The sequence below is a fragment of the Pristiophorus japonicus genome, chromosome 5 (assembly GCF_044704955.1).
Source record: "Pristiophorus japonicus isolate sPriJap1 chromosome 5, sPriJap1.hap1, whole genome shotgun sequence".
In the NCBI taxonomy this organism is placed as follows: Eukaryota; Metazoa; Chordata; class Chondrichthyes; family Pristiophoridae; genus Pristiophorus; species Pristiophorus japonicus.
In genome coordinates, this window is record NC_091981.1 from 296123374 (window position 1) to 296147536 (window position 24163).

At 47.5% G+C, this 24163-nt stretch overlaps 2 protein-coding genes across 3 annotated transcripts in view; one reads left to right on the plus strand and one right to left on the minus strand.

Annotated features, from left to right (window-relative positions):
- Window positions 1-24163, minus strand: part of bop1 (BOP1 ribosomal biogenesis factor) — a 179306-nt gene that overhangs the window by 63729 nt on the left and 91414 nt on the right. The gene's annotated exons all lie outside the window — the stretch shown is intronic.
- On the plus strand, window positions 7751-23905 carry scxa (scleraxis bHLH transcription factor a). Its single transcript, XM_070880134.1, has 2 exons — window positions 7751-8242; window positions 23764-23905. Exons 1-2 carry the CDS (start codon window positions 7751-7753, stop codon window positions 23800-23802), a joined length of 531 nt encoding a protein of 176 aa, XP_070736235.1. The 3' UTR covers window positions 23803-23905.

A 24163-nucleotide genomic window follows, 5' to 3' on the forward strand; every position in this document is an offset into this window, starting at 1 on the left:
GATACAGAGTAAAGCTCCCTCTACACTGTCCCATCAAACACTCCCAGGGCAGGTACAGCACGGGTTAGATACAGAGTAAAGCTCCCTCTACACTGTCCCATCAGACACTCCCAGGGCAGGTATAGCATGCGGTTAGATACAGAGTAAAGCTCCCTCTACACTGTCCCATCAAACACTCCCAGGGCAGGTACAACAAAGGACAGATGCAGAGTAAAGTTCCTTTAACTCTTCTGTAAAAATGTGCCTGTGCTCCCATCTCAAATAAAGGGTCTGTGACTGTATTATTCGACTTCACACACGATCCAACCAGCAGTTTGAGTGAGGTGGCCAATCGGTGCTGAATTTGTAGACTTTAAAATGTTGGCATCGCTTTAAATGAACTTTGATACAGTAAAGCCTGCCCCAAGTGTCGAGCATTAACATTTTAGACCCACTAGAAGGGGCTTAGTCAAGAGTGAACCAGTAATTATTCAGCACAAAGTAACACCTCCAACAACTCACGTCAAACGGGCTGACTTCTTGTTGCTTCTGCAAATCGCAAGATGTCACTTGTACAGAATCTGACTGGACTACAAGCTGCCAATGAGATAGCAAGGGGAGAAAAATGGAAAATCAGGGAGGAGAGCCAGCGACTGGAAATAACGCAGGGGAGAAGGAGAGTGAAGGAAGGAAAACAAAACCAGTGTGCCAGTAACAGCCTGAACCATCGCCTGAGCCTTCATGTCACTCTGAATTTCAAGCAGGGTGGAAAGCTTCCAGAGAAAGGCTTTAACAGCGAGACGGAGCGAGCTGTGGAAAGAGGAAGGAATCGCTGCCAAGCAGAGCTTCTAACTACAGTACCACGAACAACCGTACAGGAGGGCAGCTAAAACCTCGTACATTAGCCCAGACAGTGCACAGCAGCAATGTGGGCACAGGAACAGGGTAGACAGTCTGCACTACAGGGGCAGACTAGCAGGAGCCCATAGCCATGCAATATTTAGTGCAAATAATTCAACAGGAACTATCCGCTCCCACAGCAATGAGGTCGACTCTGGAAGGGGTGGAAATGGAAGGGGTGGAAATGAAAGGTGTGCAGAAATGAGCAGCGACTCAAAGCAGGTCCTTGCATTCCTGAATTATGTTGCAACCCAAAACACTTCTATATAATTGCAGGAAAAACTGCTGGGAAAATTATTTTGTTGGTTGAGTCCTTTTAAGACATACAATTCAGGTACTGCCCAAGATAAAGTGGTCTCAATGCAGGCAACTCTAGTCAAGTGCAGTTGCTTGTTAAACTCCTGCAGTCAATCAGAGGGCAATTGAAACGCTTGTAAATTGCAGGCTCTAGGTTTTCTCATCGAGTCAGAAGGTTGTGGGTTCACTCCAGAGACTTGAGCACAAAAATCTAGGCTGACACTCCAGTGCAGTACTGAGGGACGCTGCACTGTCGGAGGCGCCCTCTTTCGGATGAGACGTTAAACCGAAATCTTGTCTGCCCTCTCAGGTCGACATAAAAGATTCCATGGCACTATTTTGAAGAGCAGGGTAGGTATCCCCGGTGCCTTGGCCAATATTTATCCCTCAATAAACAGCACTAAAAAACAGATGATCTGGACATTGACACATTGCTTTTTGTGGGAGCTTGCTGTATACAAATTGGCTGCCGCATTTACTATATTACGACAGTGACTACACTCCACAAGTACTTCATTGGCTGTAAAGCGCTTGGCCGGTAGTCGTGAAAGGCACTATAGAAATGCAAGTCTTTTTTTCTATAAAAGACTCTTTCTGCATCTGCAAGAAAGCCACAACGTATATATTCAGACCAAAGTTCTCAGAACGTGAAGGGGTCTGCCCTGAACATAAATTTTCTGCTTTTCCATGACACTGACACAGTGAGCGCTGCCAAACCGTACGATTATACAACTATTAGAAATGGAGAAAAAACTTCAACCACAACCACTTCCTAACCTTCACATTACAAACAAACCCACTTTGGATCTCAACTCCCCATAATTCTTCCATGAGCATGGTTACCCGCAGTGCCGTCTCCCTGAATAGTCGAGGCTTAAATTTACATTAACAGAAGGGAAAAGCACAATCGGCTCCAGAAGGCCCCATGATTAGCCACAGTTTTCTCTGTGCTAGGCAGTAAAGAAATAATATTGGTTTAACTTCACTTAACATCTGCACTTGCGATTACTACAGGCCGCGTGTAAGAGAGCTTCAAACACACATATTCAAAAAGCAATCGCACAAAAAGCAGGAGGGAGTTTTAGTGGAAGGCGGGAATGGGGGGAATGCGGGAGAAGTTTGCAAAAACTCAAACCTTTTCCACTTGCAAAAAACTCCTGATGAAAAGGCTCAGGAGGTTGCTCTCTAAAGCTGCAATCTAGTAAAGTAACGGGACTAAACTCAAGATAATCCGGTACATCTACCGGCAGCAACAGCCAGCTCGGAAACACTGGATTCGATGAAGGGCACGGGCAAGGAGTGGACTAAGTGATGTTAACAGAGCAGCACGGAAAAGTATTACGCTACAGAAAACACAGAACACTTTTATAGTGCTGAATATGCAGCATCCATACGTTGAGGAGGAAAATAAGCAATAAAGACGTCACCAGAATTGATGGACAGGGCATTTAAAGAAGGAAGGAAAGAGGAAAGAAAACAAAACATAAAAAGTCTATAGGGGAAGAGACTAGGAGAAATAGAAGGGTTTGCTAGAACAGGTTGAAGGGGATTTTAAAAGGTGCCAAGGGCCCCAGAGCTGAAGATTTTAAACAAACTCCATCACATTCTTCCTGAATTATGATAGTAGTTAAGAGAGGAAGTTAAAAACTAATTTTTAAAAACTGCAGTGGATTTGAAGGTAAAATAGTTGATGCATTTTATGAAAGGTTTTGATAGAGAATTTGGGACAGGGGAGACTTGCCCTCTGGGAAGTCGATGACAAAGGGCTATCAATTTAAAATGGTCGCTCAGAGAGCGCAAAGAGGTTAAAGCAAACGCCTTTACACAGAAGGCCGCTAAAACAAGGGATGCTTTGCCACAAAGTGGTCGAGACAGAGTAAATATTTGAAGCAAAGATACAGGGCTACGGGGAAAGCAGCAGGATTAGTTTTGAATTGCTCTAGCAAAACGCCGGCACAGAAACAATGAGCCGAATGGCCTCTTTCTATGCTGTAAACGTCCATGGTTCTGTATATTTCCCACAAGGATTGGCTAAGAGATATCGCAGCACCATGCTATCCAGCGCTCGAGAGGATTGTTAAATCAGTGTGGTAGAGGCATTTGACAAGTTGGAGACTTGAGATCAACTTCCCCAACCCCCTACCTACCCCTAAAAGCCAAATTCTATATATCACAAGTGCGAAAGGAGACAAGGAAGGAAACTTGTGGTACACTGCCCACCATGAAGGAATTATTGGGCCTCAGAAGCAAGCAAACCCCATTGTCAAGATTTTAAAAAGGGACAATCAATCTGAATCCAGTAACAGCAACCCCATCAGACACAATACTGGGTCAAACGATGGAATGGGAACAGGGACAAGCGAGAGTAACGTGGTTATACACATTTGTAGCATTATAATAGTGTTTGTTAATTAAAGGCCACTAAATTATCACAGGTCGGCTTATAAGGGACTGGAGGTTAATACTTTGCTTGTGAGAGTACCTTCAGCACATGGACTGCAGTGGTTCAAGGCGGCGGCTCATCACTGCCTTCTCCAGGGCAATTAGGGATGGGTATAAATGCCGGCCTTACCAGCAACGCCCACATCCCGGAACAAATTAAAAAACTGGGATAGAAAGTTGGAACAGTAGAGTACAAGTCAATAAGGTTATGTCAATAAACAGGTTATTAAAAAGTATGAGCTGTAGAATAGCTATAGTGAAGACTGATCCTGGGTGTAAAGAGCATGAGCAACTAGGGGAGATTTGAGAAGCTTAAGTTCTACAGTGCAGGAGGGGAGGGATTACATAAGAACAGCCAAAATATTTCCAAGTCAGGAAGGTGTGTGACTTGGAGGGGAACTTGGAAATGAGGGTGCCCCCATGCACCTGCTGCCCCCAGCCATTCTCGGTTGTGAATGCTCAGACAGCTCCCACCGCCAGCGAGCCTCTGTGCTGACCAGAACGCCAACCTAACGTTGCGCAGCTAAGGAAGCTCTCGCTGAGGCAGTTTTAACGGGTGGAATCTGTAATCGTGCTACTGGGTACGTCGCACAATTCAAGTGGACATTGCGTGAATGTCGCGCACACCCACAATTATCAGTCAGTGGTGGCTCGGTTACTAAAATCCCACTGAACACTGTTGCAACAATTAAAATTGAATCGGGATGAACAAGAGATTTGGGAGTGGAGATAAAGACAGACAAGGAAGACATAAATCGAGAGATCAAATGTGAAAGCTGAGCTTTAGAGGAAGAAAGTCTGCATCTCAGCCCCTCGGGCCTGCTTAAACACAGCGCAGTCCCCGAGGGGAACTGTGGAGAATCGGAGAGGAACAGGTGCTGCACACAGTGTGTAGTACACCACCGGAACCTGGTCCTTTCAAACACAGAGCGTCTCAGGTCAGCTCAGACTTTCCAGAGAGGTCACTTCAAATAAAGTGCAGAGGTTACAAGAGTTTTTTTTAAAGATACGTATTTTTTTTGAAGGAGCGGCAGACAGCCACTGAATAACATCACACTGTTGCGATATCGAAATGTTAACAAAAGAGAGAGACAGCTCCATACTGTCCAGCTCCCACTGTGGATATCAAATCGAATGCTTACCGTTTCATATATTCCAATGACTTTCCCAGATGTGAAGTCTCCATTGTTTTGCGGTTTCAAAGCAAAAGCAGCCTTATTACTGATTTCCCTACTCCCCCTGACTGTCTCTCTCAGGAGCCCCAATTACCCCCGATTAGAGCCCCACTGCCGTCACCAGGTAACTTGACTATCGGAGTGGGAGAAAACTAGTTCACATTGGAATCAGAATCTGACAGCGAGGACCATTTATTTATATTTATGTCTCCCTCGACCATTCCTCCCCCCCACCCCTCCTCCACCGCTCCCTTTCTCTTGTAATTGTTAGGATGTGCTCGACATCCCGGGATACCTTGCTCAGGCAACCACTGCTTTTGATTTATGAGCCTCAACGGAAAGGCTATTCGACCATGGGGATAATCACACAAGCCCGATCCGGTGTTCACCTGAAGTCTATAACCAGGCACCGCCCAGCAGAGGTCACTGGGTAGCCATTCTCTGTGGGAACCCTGGCCAATTGTCCCTATTCTAACCCAGGGTGCTGAGGCAAACTGTAGAACCCACTGCCACTGGCTTGTCCTGCGATCACTGAGCTCAGTAGAGACAGTGGAGTCACTGAGTCATGTCGTGGATGAGCCATATTTTTTTTTAATTAAATTTTATTTTACAGCAAGTAGGAAGAGATGGTAGCTGAGGGATATGAATAAGGGGGTGGGGGGGGGCATGGGGGAGAGAACAACCAGAAACTTCAACAAACATTTTGAACGGAGATAAGGGCACTTGCTTTAAAAATTAAAAGATAATCTGAATCAATGTGGTTTTGAACGCAGCATCACATCGAGAACCGATTGGAAGCCAGGGGAAAAACTTCACAGCAAGAGACAACCAGAGCCACTCAGTGATCAATGCGCCAACACGGTTTGCATTTACACTAACCTGCTCATCACTTCAGCTCACCCACTGCATGCCATGAACAAGCCATCATGAAGATCTTTGTGATGCAGACCCTAACTCACTCACGCCATTGCTACACCAGTCACCTGCATCCCCACTGCTCATGTACCCCACCAAAAGAAGAAATCAGATCCCCCAGTCACAAACATCTGGATATGGGACTTTCCACAGGTGGTTAGGTTAAATTCTCTGTCAACCTTTGTTGAGCCAGAGTCCAGAAATTCTTTCAAAAGGGAATGAGATAGTCACTGGGGCGGGGAGTGGGGGCGGAAGAAAAGATTATTAAAAGGGTATGGGAAACGAGCTGAAGGATGAGATTTGACAAGTTGTGATACGAAAGGGTAGGGGGCAGTGAGCAGAGAGCGGGATTAGACTGGGTAGGATATATAATCATAGAATGGTTACAGGAGGCCATTCGGCCCGTAGCCCTTACTGCCAGGTACTTATCCAATTTCCTGTTGAAAGCCACAATTGAGTCTGCCTCCACCACACATTCTGGCGGCGAATTCCAGATCCTCATGTCAACCTTTGGTTCTTCTGTCAATCACCTTAAATCTGTGTCCTCTGGTTCTCGACCCTTCCACCAATGGGAACAGTTTCTCTCTATCTATTCTGTCCAGACCCCTTATGATTTTGAACACCTCCATCAAATCTCCTCTCAACCATCTCTGCTCCAAGGAGAACAGAGGGCAATATTACAGGACACAAGGAGTGAGGGGTTGAGTGGGATTAGACTGGGTGGGATATTAAAGGGTATGGGGAGTGAGGGGGAGAGTGGGATTCGTCTGTGTGGGATATTAAAGGGTACGGGAGTGAGGGGGATTAGACTGGGTGGGATAGAAACATAGAAAATAGGTGCAGGAGTAGGCCATTCGGCCCTTCGAGCCTGCACCACTATTCAATATGATCATGGCTGATCATTCACCTCAGTACCCCTTTCCTGCTTTCCCTCTGTACCCCTTGATCCCTTTAGCCCCAAGGGCCACATCTAACTCCCCCTTGAACATATCCAAATAACTGGCATCAACAACTCTCTGCGGTAGAGAATTCCACAGGTTAACAACTCTCTGAGTGAAGAAGTTTCTCCTCATTTCAGTCCTAAATGGCTTACTCCTTATCCTTAGACTGTGTCCCCTGGTTCTGGACTTCCCCAGCATCGGGAACATTCTTCCTGCATCTAACCTGTCCAGTCCAGTCAGAATTTTGTGTGTTTCTATGAGATACCCTCTCATCCTTCTAAACTCCAGTGAATATAAAGGCCCAGTCGATCCAATCCCTCCTCATATGTCAGTCCTGCCATCCCGGGAATCAGTCTGGTGAACCTTCGCTGCAGCTACATATTAAAGGGTATGGGGAGTGAGGGGATTAGACTGGGTGGGATATTAAAGGGTACGGGAGTGAGGGGATTAGACTGGGTGGGATAGTAAAGGGTACGGGAGTGAGTGAGCACCAGTTTAAAGAGCTAGCTGTGCTGTAGTATTCTATGATTCAATGCAAGTTTTGAAACCGCGAGTTCAAAGTATTTTAAGGGGGAATTTGGATTTGAACCAAATTCTCAGGCTGCGATGTGGACGGGAGATGCTGTTTTACCACATCCAACAGTGTGTGTGACTTCAAATGCACGTGAAATGCCCCAGGGCTGAGGGAAGCCCTGGGAAAGGGTTAAAACAAAAGAGAAGTGTTTCAGAGATCTCCCTAAAACGCCCTCTGACTGGGTCCCGCCTCCAGCTTATAAAAACCTGATCTCAGCGAAGCCTGAAACACTTGCAGAGAGGCACAGAAAGATATAGCAAGAGAGAGAAGAGAGAAAAGGTAAGAGGCGGAGAGAGGAAGAGATCCAAAAAAAAGGAGGGAGAGATCAAGGAAGGAAGGAAAATTATCTTGGTGGGGAAAGGAAGGAAGAGGAGAGTCTGAGAGTGACCTCAGTATGAATTGCTGAAGTTGGGCCTTGAATTTTATTGGATCTAGTCCTCTGGGTTTTGAGGAGCAAAAAAAAAAAATTAAAAGGGAAAACGCAAAAGGGAGACGCGCTGGGTGAACTAATCCCCGTCTGTGCACAAATGTCTTTTGCCATGCTGAGATCTGTGCCGAGTCGCTGCCTCTACCCAGAGATCAGCATGCTGTCGGAAGGAGACGAGGAACTCGACAGCGAGAGCTCGGGTTCAGAGTCATCCTTCGGTCTGGGACCTTATGGTGGAGGAGGAGGAAAGAGGAAGAGGAAAGCCAGGGTGCCGGGAGTCATTAGGCAGAGACAAGCCGCCAATGCCAGGGAGAGAGACAGAACCAACAGCGTCAACACGGCGTTCACAGCCCTCAGGACCCTCATCCCCACCGAGCCCGCCGACAGGAAACTGTCCAAGATCGAGACGCTGCGGCTGGCCTCCAGTTACATCTCGCACCTGGGCAACGTGCTGCTGCTGGGAGAGGCCGGGGACGGGCAGCCCTGTCACACGAGCGCGTCCAGCTACTACCCCGGCACCCGGGTCACCGAGACAGAGAGCAACCAGCCCAAACAGATCTGCACCTTCTGCCTGAGCAACCAGAGGAGAATGGTAGGTACAAACTTTCCTAACTCTCCTGGGTATGTGAAACCTGGTCTACCACTAACCTTGCAGCCAGCTACCCTTTATTTGCGCAGGGCTAGGCACAGACAATGCATGAGGCAGCTTTCGAAACTTAAGGGCCAGGGTTGTATTTATTTTTCCAGGAACGTAACGTCCTCAATCAGCTGTCTACTGAAGAGCCTGAGGCTCGAATGAGGACATTGCAGCGTATCGAGCATCTCCCATTAACCTCATGTATCGAATAACGCAACAAGTGTATCCAACCTTACCTAACTCCCAATAAATTAAATCTCCCTCTCTCAAGCCATCTTCTTACACCCAAAGCAACGCCTCACCTTTCTAAATGGTAGTAAACTTCTCAATCTAATGGTGCACCGTGACTGCAATTGGGCAGTTTGTGAATTGCTCGATGTCAAACCAACTGCTGGGTGCCACGAGAAGCCCTCCGCTCTGCTCAACCTATCCCGAGATTCTACAACATTTACAGTTCAGTACAAACTGGTGTTGCACCAGTATTTAATTCACATGCAATTCATTGTGTTCACTGCGACTGCATTTACACAGACTGCCGAGCCAAGCAATTCATTGTGAGGCACTGCTCGATGTTTCAATGCAATGCTACGCTGAATAAAGAGTATTTATATTTACTCCTTTCCACCCATCTGCCAGCTCGCAGTTTAAGGAGACTCACAACTAAACAGATAACAGAGGCGCTTTGCAAAAAAAAAAGATAAGAAAAAACATTAAAAGAGCCTTCTATAAAATATTTTTTTTTGCTGGTACGCCAAATGAAGCCCCATTTTACTTTCCCCTCACAAGCGGTTCAGTCTGCTCTTCAACCAGTTTCAAATCAACACCAAAATGGTACAGTAATTTTTCGTGGTCGAGAAAGATGCACGCTCTCATTGGGCTTGTGCGCGCACATCAAACCATCGAGAAATTTCAAGGCAAACCATGCAGTGCCAGCACACATACACGTCTGCACACATCACACACGGTATGCACACACCACATCAGCAAACACGCTCAGTCGTCACTCCGCACCCAGCAACAAATGGATCGCAACAACCACCATCTTAAATTCAGCAAGACAAAACATCCTCCCTTTCTTGTGCAGCACTAACAGAGTGCTGCATTGTCAGAAGTGCCATTTTTTTGGACGAACTATTAATCCAAGGGCCTGCCTGTTTAGACGGATGGAAAGGACTCCACGGCACTATTCGAAGAGGAACAGCGGAGCTCTCTAGGTGTCCTGGCCAACATTTATCCCTCAAACACCACCAGAAACAGATTAACTGGTCAGTTGCCTCATTTGCCGTGTGTGGGATCTTGCTGTGCACCATTAGGTAGCTTCTTTCACCTACAAAACAGCTACTGCACTTCAAAAGTCATACATTGGCTGCGAAGTGTTGGGGGGTCCCGAGGCCACGAAATGCATGTTGCTCTCAACAAAACTCGCACTTATTTTGAAGATTATTACCAGATTAAAATTTCAGGAGCACGTACACTGTTTAAAACAAACAAAGACTGGAATTTCACCTCAAAGGGGAATTTCACTTGCCACCTTTCCCTGCAGAAATAAAATATGAGTGGGTGAAGGGGGGTGAAAGTGGCTTTTGCCCACAGGGCATATGCCAAAATGTAATCCCTTTGCCTTAGAAAGACAGCTGGATAACTGTCTGTCGGAATGATTCATTAAACACAGAGTGTGCAGACTCCTGTGTGGGGCTAGTCATCAATCCCCACGTCCCACTAGGTCTCACTCTCCCACAGGTAGAGGGCCCCCAATATCACACCCAGGAGCCATCATTTAGACAAATGAACACAGTGGAAGAGATCTGACAGCGCACACAACCCTTAAGTCACTCGGTTGATGCATTAAAGTGTTTTTTTTGAGAGAGAGAGAGAATCCGATTTTACATTTCACTTCAAACGGGATGCGACTAAAAGGAAAAGGAATCGCACTCTGCGTAGCATGGGGAGGTTTGAAACTGTGCGTTGAGTTTGAAATGCTTTTCAGGATCTGAAGTTGTAATGATCTGGAATGCACTGCCTGCAAGGGCGGTGAAAGCAGATTCAATAATACCGTTCCAAAGGAAGTTGGATAAATGCTTGGAAGGGGAAAGATTTGCAGAGCTATGGGGAAAGGCCCGGGGAGTGGGACAAACTGAATCGTTCTTTCAAAGTGCCGACACAAGCACGATGAGTTGAACGGCCTCGTTCTGCGCTGTACGAGTCCAGCATTCACTTTATGATTCTCGACAGTGCTGATCGTTACCCACTGATGGTGCAGTAAGATCACCGGGTTTGGCATCACCAAGGTAGTGAGTGGCTGAGATTCACTCACACTTCTCGCTCACTCCCAAAATGACTGAAAGCTCAAAGCCCCAAAGCACCGGAGATTGAGGCCACTCACGACTCATGACCTTGAGTCGGATCCAACGCTCCTGAAACAGTGTTGTCACCAGGATGTGCTAGAATGGACGTGCAACGTTTTCAGGTCATCTCACCACAAACTACTGAAATGACCCAACAAGTTCAACAGTGTGGATTTACACAGCTCCTGTAACATAGGAAGACGTCCCAAGGTGCAAGCTCAGGCAGAGCAGATACTACGATGGCTGACTAAAAGAGGTTCAGCAACGCCTGTTTTCAAATCCCTCCATGGCCTCGTTACACCCCACCTCTGCAATCTCGTCCAGTCCCCACAACCCCCACACACCCCCCCTCCCCCACACACTCAGCCCTCCCCAAAATGTCTGCGCTCCTCAAATTCTACCCTCTTGATTGTAATTGCTCAACCATTAGTGGACGTGCCTTCTGTTACCTCGGCCCCAAGCTCTGGAACTCCCTGCCTAAACCTCTCTATCCCCCTGTAAGACGCTCCCTAAAACCTCTCTCTTTGTCCAAGCTTTTCACCTGCCCTAATTTCTCCTTAGGTGGCTCGGTGTCAATTTTTTTGTCTTATAATACTCCCATGAAGCGTCTTGGGACGTTTTACTACGTTAAAGGAGCTATATAAATACAAGTTGTTGTTGTTGAGGTGGATTTTAAGATTGGTCTTAAAGGTCGAGAGGCAGCTGGAGGTGCACAATGGGGGAAGTGGGGGGATTTAGGGATGGAATTCGATTGAAGCCCAGACAGCTAAAAACACTGCTCCCAACGGTGGGGTAAAGGGACGCACAAAAGGTCAGAATCGGAGGAATGCAGGGTTTGGGACTGGATGTTGGGCCGGAGGACATTTCCTCAGACTATTTCCAAACTCGGTTGTGACTGGCAAAAAGATCTTTAGCTCTCACTGGGGACGAGTGCAATTTATGGTGATCAGATAAGTGCATTCCACACCATTAAAGTTTATTAGGTTAGGTGCATCTTATATTTGATACAACTTATTGCTAACCATTACACCAAACCCAGCAACAACGCTGCTAATTAATCAGAGCAATTTGTGTAATTACTCATCGCTCACGCAAACCTATGAGGCGCGCTTTGGTATCTGAGCAGTCAGGCCTTATTTTGCCCTCAGAAAGCGGGTAGCTTAACACAGTAGCCTGTAACTGGTTACAGTCTCAGTCAGCCCAGCCAGAGACTATGAAGCACGTGATGATGTACACACTGTATCGGGACTAGCGGTGTGCTCCCTGCCAAGATCATCCTAGACAGCGCTGATAAAGTGCAATCATCAATAAGTCCTACGCCATTTCCCCAATCAGACTTCTCACAATGAGATCGCCTGTTAATCAGCCTTTTTTCCTCTTTAAAAAGTTCCAGCCAAAATACTAATTGGAAATTTAAGAGGCCGCTGACAGATGCCCCAAGTGTCTGAATAAGTTTTGATTTGGTAGTGCTGTTTCTGTTTTAGTAATTGGGTGGATTTGCCTCACTATTTAATCCAATCCCCCTCATAAGAACATAAGAAATAGGAGCAGGAGTAGGCCATAAGGCCCCTCGAGCCTGCTCCGCCATTTAATATCATTCCGCATTGGAAAGAGACAGCACACTAGCATTCTTCCTCCATCCCAACAAAGTAACAGGCACATCCTAACTCACCTCACTTGCAAACTCCCTCCCAATTCATGGTGCTATCTAGTCAGTGCATTTTACTCTCCGTACACAAGCAGTAACTCCCCAAGCAGTCACTGGAGGAACTAGGGGAGCAAAGGTTACGGACCAACTACACTCCGCCGGGAATGAAGGGCAGGGAGAAGGAATACAAAAAAAATCATCAAAATAAACAAGCTCTTCTTCTCAGTCACTGTCTTTCGCCCCAATATAATTGAACTGTAACTTGTTCCATTATATTCTGTCTAGAACACTCCCAAGCAACCCTAGCCCCTCCAACTCCAACAGTATTGTCTAGAGTCTCTTATTCTATTGATCTTACTAAACAGAAACTGTCGGAATGATCGGGGATGGCACTTGAAGCTATCGATTTGCTTAAAGTGAACAGATCACAAAAGGTATCGAGCTCCTGTCGCAGGTTTTCCTCCCAAGCCAATCAGTGCAAGTTGGATCTGTGCAAGCAGCTTGAAAGAATGGTTGATTGCACAAAGGGACATTACACCAGGACTAGTTCCCACAGGGGCCGAACGGGCGAGAGGAGATTTCATAGACGGTTTTACAACAATGATGGGTTTTGATAGAGTAAATGGGGAAAGGCAGTAGCCTCTGGTTGGGCAGTCAGTGTTGAAGGGGGCCAACAGTTTAAAATGGTCAGAGAGTGAAGACAGATGTGAGGAGAAATGTCAGATCGTGGTTGAGGCAAAGACCATAAGCGAAAGTTGGATAAATATTTGAAGCAAAGGGAGATACAAGACTTGGGGGGGGGGGGGGGGTGGCGGGCAGGAGAGAGCAGAACAGTGGGATTAGTTTTGGATTGATCGAACAAAGAGCCAACACAGAATGGCCTCCTTCTGTGCTGTAAACCGATAGGGTTCTGAAATCCGTTCTCAAACTCAAACAAGAGCAGACACAATGCCGTTAAAGAAACTTGGTGACTTCGAACACATTACTAATACTTCAGTCTCCAAGATTAATTTTGCACATTTATTTACAATTTGGGGAAAAGCATTGCATAAAATAATTGAGTCGAGTATGTTGGGCATTTGACTCATTTCAAGGGCTCACAAACCTCATCATGGATAGTGGGCACTCTGCAATATTGCACACAAACAAAGACAGCATAGAAACATAGAAATTTACAGCGCAGAAAGAGGCCACTTCAGCCCATCGTGTCCGTGCCGGCCGACAAAGAGCCGCACGGTCCTTGGTCAGCAGCCCTAAAGGTTACATATAAACCAATGAACAATGACGGAAAGGCAAAGAGCACCCAGCCCAACCAGTCTGCCTCACACAACTGCGTCACCCCTTATACTGAAACATTCTACACTCCACCCCAACTGGAGCCATGTGATCTCCTGGGAGAGGCAAAAACCAGATAAAAACCCATGCCAATTTACAGAGAAAAAAAATCTGGGAAAATTCCTCTCTGACCCATCCAGGCGATCGAAACTAGTGCAGGAGATCACCCTGGCCGTATTCGATTCCCTGCAGTACTTACCATTATATCTGTTCCGTCCAACAAAAGGTCATCCAGTCTAATCCCAATTACCAGCTCTAGGTCTGTAACCCTGCAGGTTACTGCACTTTAAGTGCCCATCCAACCATTTCTTAAAAGTGGTGAGGGTTTCTGCATCCACCACTCTTCCAGTCGGCATTTGTACAGAGTTGGGCACAGGAAAGACCACTCCCCTAAAGTAATGTCATTGATGAATAACTTGAAAGTCCTCCGGATCACAACTTTCTGTGGATGCTGGGGCCAATCCTGGGGTTTTATTGGAAAGCCTCAACACACCTGTGTCCCTCCTACCCACTCTTTCCAATGGTTCAGACAGGTGAAAACAGCCAGGCCATTGTGTTTGAATTGAGCCAAGTGTTGAAGACCACCAAAAGAATAAACGGGGGCGATGAGGAAAAATGTATTTGCTCACAGAGAGGACATGAAATGCCCAAACAGAAATAGCGAGAGCAGATCCACACAGTCTTTCCAAAGGATAAATATTTGAAAAGGATGAATTTGCAAAGGCTACAAGGGAAAGGACAGGGGAGTGGGACGAAGTGAAGAGCTCCTTCAGAGAGCCGGCACAGGCACAATGGGCTGCATGGGCTCCTTCTCGGTTGTAAAATTTTAGGAAGGCCTGCAGCTTCAAATTATCGTTCAAACTTTGTACTTTTTGAGGGAAACGGACTGAGCTGGCAAACCCTTGTGTATTTAATAGAGAGCTATTACACGCACATTTCTTGGAATGTTATTCTCAGTAATCCAGTAAGATGTCATTATACATCAACTGACCCGGTCAAACACGTGTCTCTCCCCCACCCCCTCCCCTCCAGCCTCCAGCCACATCTCAGTGCTGTGCCATAGAATAATGCAAGAGGGCCCAGAAATCCCCCCCCCCCCCCCCGCCTTCAAAAAAAATCCCAAATCCAAACTATTTTAAACTGAATCGCAGACCTTGATTAATCCCAGCTCAGGGTTCAGGCAATAAACCTCCCGAGCTTCCATCTCGCACAGTTCATGAGATGATGGCAACTGTGAGATTAGCTGGTTTTCGCAATACTCTCTTCTGGCTAATGTTTACCGACCAGAAGCAAGAGGAGAATGACTCGACTCTGGGGAAGGCCTAGAAGGATACACCAGCTTGTTAAAACACACGCGCTTCACTCCCTTTCCCGCCCAGCTCTGGACCAGACCTTACGCAGTAACTTATTTCAGGCCGGAAAAGATGACTGGCAGATCAAATTAATCACCTTCTTTCCTGCGAGATGTCTCCATATCATTTATAAAATGTAATAATGCAGGGATACCTTCAGATGCAGGAACTTCCCCATTTCCTTTCTGAGATTCTGCAAAAGTTTCCTGTTCGGCCACCTGCACTGGCACTTTGCTTAAGTTGCACTCCTTTTTCATGAATAGGCCTTATGTCTGCTGTTGCCTATTTGCTTCAGTTTTACATGGTCCGAGCTATAACAACTATTGTGACGAGGAGCTGGGTTTAGAGAGCTCTCGCTATTACCGGGAATAGCAATACACAAGGGCGGCTAGCGTTCGAAAGAGGAAAGGTTTACTAGCTCTTCGGGTCAGACTCTTTAAAAGAACAGTCCTGGTCCTAATGAAGACTGTAACTTGCTGGCTGACTTGTGCATTTCTAGCTGTGTGTGTCTGTGTCTGTGTGCATGTGTCCCCTCCCACCGCTTGCCATTTTCTCCTCATTGTTATGAGGTACAGTAGTGTAGTGATTAGGTTAATGGACCAGAGGAACCTGGGCTCAGATCCCATTGTGGCAGTTTAAGAATTTGAATTTGTTTTTTTTATTTAAAAAGCTGGACTCAGTAAAAGTGGCCATCAAGCTGTCGGATTGTCGTTAAAAACCCAACTGGCTCAATAATGTCCCTTAGGGGAAGGAGACCTGCCGCGCTTACCCGGTCTGGTCTGTGTGTGACCCCAGTCCCACACCAACGTGGTAACACTTTCCTTAGCAAGCCACTCAGTTGTATCAAACCGCTAACAGGAATAACAAGTCCTTCACGCCACACACTGCAGTGGGTCAAGAGAAGGCTTACCAGCACCTTCTTGGGACAAAAGGGGATGGGCAATAAATGCCGGCCTTGCCAGTGAAACCGGAGAATAAATAAAAATCACAGCTCCTCAGGTTACGATAAAAGCTGGTTAGCATTGGCTTTGAGCTGCGATAGATTGACAAAGTCTCTTGCGTACACAGAGAAATCACATTCAATTTACCTATTATAGCTGATAATATGTGGTAAAGAAAAATATGCCTTGGGATGCTTTACTACGTTAAAGGCGCTATATAAATACAGGTTGATATTAATAAAGCTCACCCTTAATTTTCTCTTTGTCCCACCACCTTCAGTATTCCGATTGATCTCCAATCCCAAAAGGACCCCTACTTAATATGTAGGATTTCTTTCGGGGTTGGTAGGCCAATTTAGGATTTGATACGTGGCAGAGTTAGAAACCGGTTTCAGACGTGTGGGAACGATTCAGTGTAAGACGCACTAAAAGACACACACAAACCCTACAAGTATTATTTCTAGGTTTCTTATCGGGAGATTTGCGTATTATTTAGTATTCCTCCACTAGTTTATTGAGTATTTTTTTTATAAAAAGGAATGCGGGTTCGAAACCATTTTGTTGCTGAATCGGTACCGCTACATTTGGGGGTTGGAAGGAGGAGGAGGGAAAAGAGAAAGAAAGTTAATAAATGTCAGGAAAGTGCGGCGTGCAACCAAGCGAGCGTGTGCAAGAGAAACGGCAAGAAAGTGCGAGTGTGTAAGTGCCACGGAGATCGAGTCACACACAAACAAGCTGCGATTAATCACATATTTAGCACTACATTTATTTTAAAATGTTTGAGAAGAGAGTAACCTACTTAAAAACTGCCTATTTGGGAGGAGCTGAAGACCCCTTTACTTCTCCTTTACTAACTGCCCGCACACTCTATCCTGCTACGACTCTTCGCTCATCCCCGACTGAACGACAGGGTCAGCAATTTGAAACAATAAAATAACACTTGGCAAGAAATCACACGCAGAGTCTCGCTCGAGGCAGACGTGAGGTAGGTAGAACCAGTCTGTGCTCCTTACAAGAAGGTAGGTTTCTCACACTTGCCCCCTTAGTCAGTTCTCGACCTCTCTAAAAAGTCAGACACAACAGAGACCACAGGCGGGCAGGAGCAGCTCGGCTGCACAAAGACTTCACTTAGATGCGAGAGATAAAGCTGGCACGCGCTCAAGTGGAACAGACAGAAAATCACGGCAGAATTTTGTAACTTTTTAAAAAAAAAACTTGCAATAAAGGTGTCAGACAGATTTGAATCAGAAGCTTAGTGCAGTTAGCAGGCAGGCTGTCAGTGATGAGAGATGGACGCAAGGTGTTGTTCTGTAATGAAGCTGCTTGGTGTGAGGAAACCAAGAACTGCTCATTGTGTCATGTCTAAATGCGTCAGACATGTTACTACCATGTCTCAACTTTAGAAAATGGATTTGTTGGAAAACAGAACTCTCGTCTTCGCTCCCCACCTCTTCAAGAGTAAAACTGCTGGGACGTAATCTAGCTACAGCTTGGCCCAACTGTGAGGCAAAAGGCTGTGGGCTCAAGCCCCACTCAAGCACATAATCTGACTGCAGTGCAGTACTGAGGCAGAATATTTTTATGTTATATATATATATATATATATGCTTATACCTGGACTTGAGATGTGGCTCCACTGGCAAGGCAGCATTTACCACAATGATACCCGGACTCCAGGGGTTAAATTATGAGATTACACAAACTAGGGTTGTAGTCACTGGAATTTAGACGGTTAAGGGGTGATTTGATCGAAGTTTTCAGGATATTAAGGGAAACAGATAGGGTAGTTAGAGAGAAACTATTGCCGCTGGTTGGGGATTCTAGAACTAGGGTGCATAGTCTAAAAATTAGAGCCAAACCTTCCAGAAGTGAAATTAGGAAATACTTCTACACACAAAGGGCCCAAGTTTCCACATGATTTGCACCTGATTTTTAGGAGCAACTGGTGGAGAACAGACTATCTTAGAAATCGCAATTCTCCACATTTTTTTTTCTGCAGTTCTAGTCAGGTAGAACAGTTCTACTTTGGAACAGAATTTTTTCTTCAAAAGGGGGCGTGTCCGGCCACTGACGCCTGATTTCAAAGTTTCCACAGTGAAAACGTACTCCAAACTAAAGTAGAATGGAGCAAGTGAAGATTTTTGTAGAACTGAAAAAACCTGTTCTACACATTAAAAAATCAGGTGCAGGTTACAAATTAGGCGTCCAGAACGAGGTGGGGGGGGAGGGGAACTCATTAAATTCTATAATAAATCCTTATTTATACTTATACAAATATTATACAAATAAATCCAACCTGAATAAACATTTATAAGCAAAGAAAAGATTAAATAAACCATCTTCCTACCTGTGTGAAAGTGCTTCAGGCAGGCCTTTCGGGACTGAAGGCTGAACGGGCCGGCCCGAGGCTTCGGGCAGGGCCCGTCCCCAGCACCAGATTTACAGGTAGGTGGCGTCGGGTCGGGTCGGGGAGGTTCGGTTGGGGGGAGGGAGAGGGAGGGAGGGAGGAGGAGAGAGAGGGAGGGGGGTGAGGGGGAGAAAGGAGGGAGAGAGAGAGAGAGGAGGGGAGGGAGGGAGAGAGAGGAAGGGGGAGGTCAGGTCGGATCCAGTCCGGGGGGGGGGGGGGGGGGGGGGGGGGGGGGGGGAGGCGTGGAGCGGGAGCAGGAGCGCGGGTCGGGTCGGGTCCAGTCGGGGGGGGGGGGCAGAGCGGGAGCAGGAGCAGGAGCGCGGGTGGGGTCGGGTCCAGTCGGGGGGGCGGGAGCAGGAGCGCGGGTGGGGTCGGGTCCAGTCGGGGGGGGCGGGAGCAGGAGCGCGGATCGGGTCCAGTCGGGGGGGGGGGGGGGGCAGAGCGGGAGCAGGAGCAGGAGCGTGGGTCGGGTCGTGTCCAGTCGCGGGGGGGGGGGGGGGGGTCGGGTCCAATTGGGGGGGGGGGGGGGGGGCGGATGTTGGGTCTGGTAAGGGGGGGTGGGAGGAGCATTATTCACACAGCCCCAGTGAGGCCATTCGGCCATGGCTAGGGGCTGCGTGCTTCGGGCGCCTGGAGCTACTGCACTTGCGTGCCCACTGTGGCGCGCATGTGCAGAGGTCCCGGCACTGTTTTCAGCACAGGGACCTGGCCCCGCCCCCCCCACAGCTCGTGCTGGCTGCGCCGAGAGCCAGAGGACCTGCAGGGAGGTGGAGAATACGGAGGGTTTTTTTAGGCGCACTTTGTGGCGCGAAAAACGGGCGTCCAGGTCGGGACTGCGCCGTTCTAGGCGCGGCTCGAAACTTGGGCCCATTGGGTGGTAGAAATTTAGAATTCTCTTCCACAAACGGTAATTGTTGCTAGATCAATCGGAGATTGATAGATTTCTATTAACCAAACGTATTAATGGATATGGGGTAAAGGCAGGTAGATGGAGTTCAGTCACAGATTAGCCATCTCATTGAAAGGCGGAACTGACTCAAGGGGCTGCAATGGCCTCCTCCTGTTTCTATGTTTATTGTGCAGCCCTGGTTGCCTTGAAGGCAACTGGTCATGTTGGACTGGACTCCCATTTAGGCTAGACTGGGTAAGGGCGACGGGTCCCCTTCCCCGAAGGATGTTTGTGCACCAGTTGGGTTTTTAGCAACAGCCCCAGCAGCTTTTCACGGGTAATATTTCCTGGTGCCAGCCCGCAAATCACCAGATTTAGTCAAATCAAATTTCACAACTTGCCACGGTGGGATCTAAACTCACAGCCACTGGGCATGAGTGAAGCAATGTGTTCATAAAACTACTTATGTCACTGTGCTGTATGATTGTGATTCAGATAGCGTAGCCAAAGAGGACCATATTTAAGCGATTAGGCGAGCTGACGGAGCTGGTTACCGCTGTCACATAGCAATGTACTGACCCATTCAATCAGCACCTTCAGTCTCTGACCATTCCCTCCATCAGTTTGGCAAAGTTGGTCGAATGGTCCACTCGGGAGTCAGAAAGTTGCGGATTCAGGTCCTAATCTAGGACACAATTCAGGCCGACACTTCCAGTGTAGTACAAGGGAGTACTGCACAGTCGGAGATGCCGTCTTTTGAGCCCCCGCCTGTCTGATCAGCTGAATGTAAAAGATTCCACAGCAGTTTTTGACCAGGGAGCTCTTTGGTTTGCTGCACAACCTTCTTCCCTCAACTAACACCATCAAAAACAGATGCACTGGTCAGTCAGCTCACTGCTGTTCGAAAAAGAAACAAAGACAGACTTGTATTTCTATAACGCCTTTCACGACCACCAGACGTCCCAAAGCACTTTACAGTCAATGAAGTACTTTTTGAAGTGCAGTCACTGTTATAATGTAGGAAACGCGGCAGCCATTTTGCACAGAGGAAGGTCCCACAAACAGCACTGGGATGATGACCAGATAATCTGTTTTAGTGATGTTGATTGAGGGATAAATATTGGCCAGGACACTTCTTCGAAATAGTGCCATGGGATCTTTTACATCTACCTGAGAGAGCAGACTTTGTTTAGTGTCTCATCCGAGAGACAGCACCTCTGACAGTGCAGCACACCCTCAGCACTGCACCAGAGTGTCAGCCTTGATTTTTGTGGTCAAGTCTCTTGAACCCACAACCTTCTGACTCAGAGATGAGAGAGATACTCACTGAGTTACGGCTGACACTGTGGGACAGTGCTGGTGAAAAATGATTGTCACCTTTAATTACACGATGGTAGTCACTGCAGTTCAAATGTAACTGAGCGCCAAGCTATTAAGTTACGATAGACAATTTAGTGCTAAACATTAAGATCCTGCTTGCAATGCCCTGGAGTCTGTTATTGAAGTAGTATTTTGCAACCCAGCAGTGTAACAAAACCTTCCGGTGGAATTAGACTCCCGCAAGGGGACAGCAGAAGGTCTGTTCCCAATAACCAGGTGCTTATATCACCAGCAGCTCCCCAGCACATTGCTTTGTACTACAGATCAATAACTGGAGCCACACGACCCCATACAAAAGGCAGTGTCAACCTCAAACTCTACACAACTTAGCACTGACCTGTGTGGGTGCCACACAAGTGGGCTTCAAGTCAGAACCTTCTATAATAATGCTTTGGTGATGGGCTCCCTCTGGAGCAGTCTGTTAAAGATATGCCAGGTACCTGCTACGGGTGGGAGAACGGGCAGTCTGTCCCATTGGTCTTCCTGAGAGCGGAGGCAGCAGTCCCAGAGATCACTTGCCTTCCCCTCCCTGTGGGAAAGCACAGACTGTGGCCTCCGTTAAAGAGACTCACACTTATATAGTGTATTTCACGACCACAGGACGTCCCAAAGCACTTTACAGCCAATGAAGTACATTTTGAAGTCTAATCATCGTTGTAATGTAGGAAATGCGGCAGCCAATTCGCACACAGCAAGATCCCACAAACAGCGATGTAATAATGATCAGATTATCTGTTTTAGTGATGTTGGTTGAAGGATAAATATTGTCCAGGACTCCGGGGATAACTCCCCTGCTCTTCTTTGCAATAGTGGCCGTGGGATCTTTTACGTCCACTTGAGGGGGCAGACAGGGCCTCGGTTTACCGTCTCATCCGAAAGACGGCACCTCCAACAGCGAGGCGCTCCCTCAGCACTGCGTTGGAGTCAGCCTAGATTTATGTGCTCAAGTCTCTGGAGTGGGGCTTTTGAGCAGCGGCCCATAAGGAAGTCCAAGCTCAGGAACTCAGCGCATGGAGAACCGCCACACGGTGACGCAGTGCGCCCTTCAACCAGCCTCAACAAGCCAGGGGACAGGGAAGGTGGAGGATCAGGTTCAGTAGAAATCGGTGAGGGGATTGGGGAACTAGTCAGTCTGGAGTCTCAGACTTAGCACAAAAGAATAAAACCCCAATTAGGGTGGGGGAAGGAATGAAACTAGAAGCTCTTGTTTTTAAATTAAGTTCTCTTGAGTTTCAGCACGAGTAGAAAAAAAAATTTCCAGCCCAATTCTTCTGGGCAGCCACAAATCAAACTAACGCATCGCACATGTCTGAAAGCTGAAGAGGTGCGATAGGAGTTTTCACTGTGTGGTTTTTCCAGCCTCAGCTTCCTGAGCTGTCAAACCTCTCAATCAAGTTACTCAGGTGCAGGCGGTGGGGAGATCATGAAAAACATTAAAACCTGGAATAAAAGAGAAAAAGAAAAAGGGTAAAGAAAGAGAGATAGCGTAGAGAGAGAGAGAGAGAGAGAGAGAGAAGAAAGGGTAGAGAGGAGAGAGAGACAGCATCGAGAGAGAGGATAAAGAAAGACAGCATAGAAGAGAGAGGAGAAAGAGTACAGAGAGAGAGGATAGAGAGGAGAGGAGAAAGGATAGAGAGGAGAGAGAAGATAAAGGGTAGAAAGGAGAGAGAGAGGAGGAAATGAGAGAGGAGAAACATAGAAACATAGACATAGAAAATAGGTGCAGGAGTAGGCCATTCGGCCCTTCTAGCCTGCACCGCCATTCAATGAGTTCATGGCTGAACATTCAACTTCAGTACCCCATTCCTGCTTTCTCGCCATATCCCTTGATCCCCCTAGTAGTAAGGACCTAATCTAACTCCTTTTGAAAGGGTAGAGAGGAGAGAAAGAAAGAGGAGAGGGAGAGGGGGAGAGGGAGAGGAGGAGAGAGAGAGAGGGAGAAGAGGAGAGGGAGAGGGAGAGGGAGAGGGAGAGGGAGAGGGAGAGGAGAGGAGAGGAAGGGTAGAGGAGCGCACAGTTGAGCCACGAAATCCACCTGCGATGGAGCCAATGCCTCGAATTCAGGCACCGCACAAATCCAGTTAACACCTTGTCCCCTCCACGACGGCAGATTCAACCAGTCTGAACACACCACATGTTACAACCCGAGTGGTCACCACCAATGTTCCCCGTCATTCTTTTTGACGCCACACTGCTCCTTTAAGTGGTCATGCGGACCATTCAGGACGCCGCGCATGCACGGTTTTTGCACTGAAAAGCCGGCGGCACGGGATCCCTGGAGCGCTGCGCACCCGTGCTGCTTAAATGGCACATTGGTCACCATCCGTCCCTTTAGTAATGACGGGGTTCTTTCTAACTTCTGATAACACACAGGTTTCCGCGAGGTCGTTCATTGCATTTGGGACTTCCGGTTGGAAAGTGTTGCTGAAGCTCACAATGTGAAGGTGTGAAGTCTCACTTTAGTGGAGACATGGCCGCTATCATGGGAAAGTGGGGCGGGGGTGGTGTTGGGGGAAAACTGGATTTCAATTCCCGGCAGAGACAAATAACCAATACCGGGCACCTGGCTGGGAGTTACTGAGCCACGCCGAATCAACTGGCACAACCAAGGCAAACGTCTGTTGCCTCCGTGCGCGGAGGAGCCCGGGCGCTCCCTTCCACCGCACAGCCAGACAGAGAGCCCACAGTTTTCACTGTTTATAAGAGCGAGTGCAAGAGTCGCACTCCCAGCCAAGCTTTAGAGATTGTCAAATGTTTCAGTATAAGGGGTGTCGCAGTTGTGTGAGACGGACTGGTTGGGCTGGGGGCTCTTTGCCTTTCCGCCATTGTTCATATGTAACCTGCAGGACTGCTGACCGAGGGCCGTGTAGCTCTTTGTCAGCCGGCGCGGACACGATGGGCCGAAATGGCCTCTTTCTGTGCTGTAAATTTCTATGTTTCTATGTCACCAACGCGCCTCAAAGCTAGACAGACCGCGTAAAGGGGAGGCTTTAAAGAGTTGCTGCAAAATCTTGGGGGTAGGCCGATAGACAGAGCTCCAGTCATCACTGACTCAAAGCCTTGTGGTCAACCCACTTGTGCTTTACACAGCTGAGCAGCAGCACGAGAAGTCAGAAGGTGCAGTCGCACTTGCGCCGAAACGAGAACAAACTCAAAATCCATTTCCTCTCTTCCTGCAGAACAAAGACCGAGACAGAAAGAGCACGATTCGAAGTTAACCAAGAAGTCAGCAATGCGGCCCACGGACTGTGCGAGCTCGGAGGGGGAGGAGCGATCGAGATTGCACCCACGGGAAAAAGGAAGAAAATAAAGAGCGTGTTGAGGACAATTCTAAAATAAAAATCCGGCGGAGAGCAACAGGTGAACGCGAAACCTCGAGACTTGTACTGCGTCGGACTGTACTCCGAGATAATTCATTGGAGACGAAGCAAAGACTTCAGAGACAGACAAGAGTTCCCAACCTGCTCCTTTGCAACAAAAAAAAAATGCCAGTGCCCAGCGACCTGCTCATATAGTCGCGCTGCTACCGAAAGCTGGTGCCAAGGAGCAAATTCGAAAACAAAAACCAAACAGAACATA

Coding starts and splice junctions, on each gene's coding strand:
- scxa (XM_070880134.1), top strand. CDS start 7,751: ATGTCTTTTGCCATGCTGAGATCTGTGCCGAGTCGCTGCCTCTACCCA. Junction 8,243..23,763: donor TGAGCAACCAGAGGAGAATG/GTAGGTACAAAC, acceptor CTCTTCCTGCAG/AACAAAGACCGAGACAGAAA.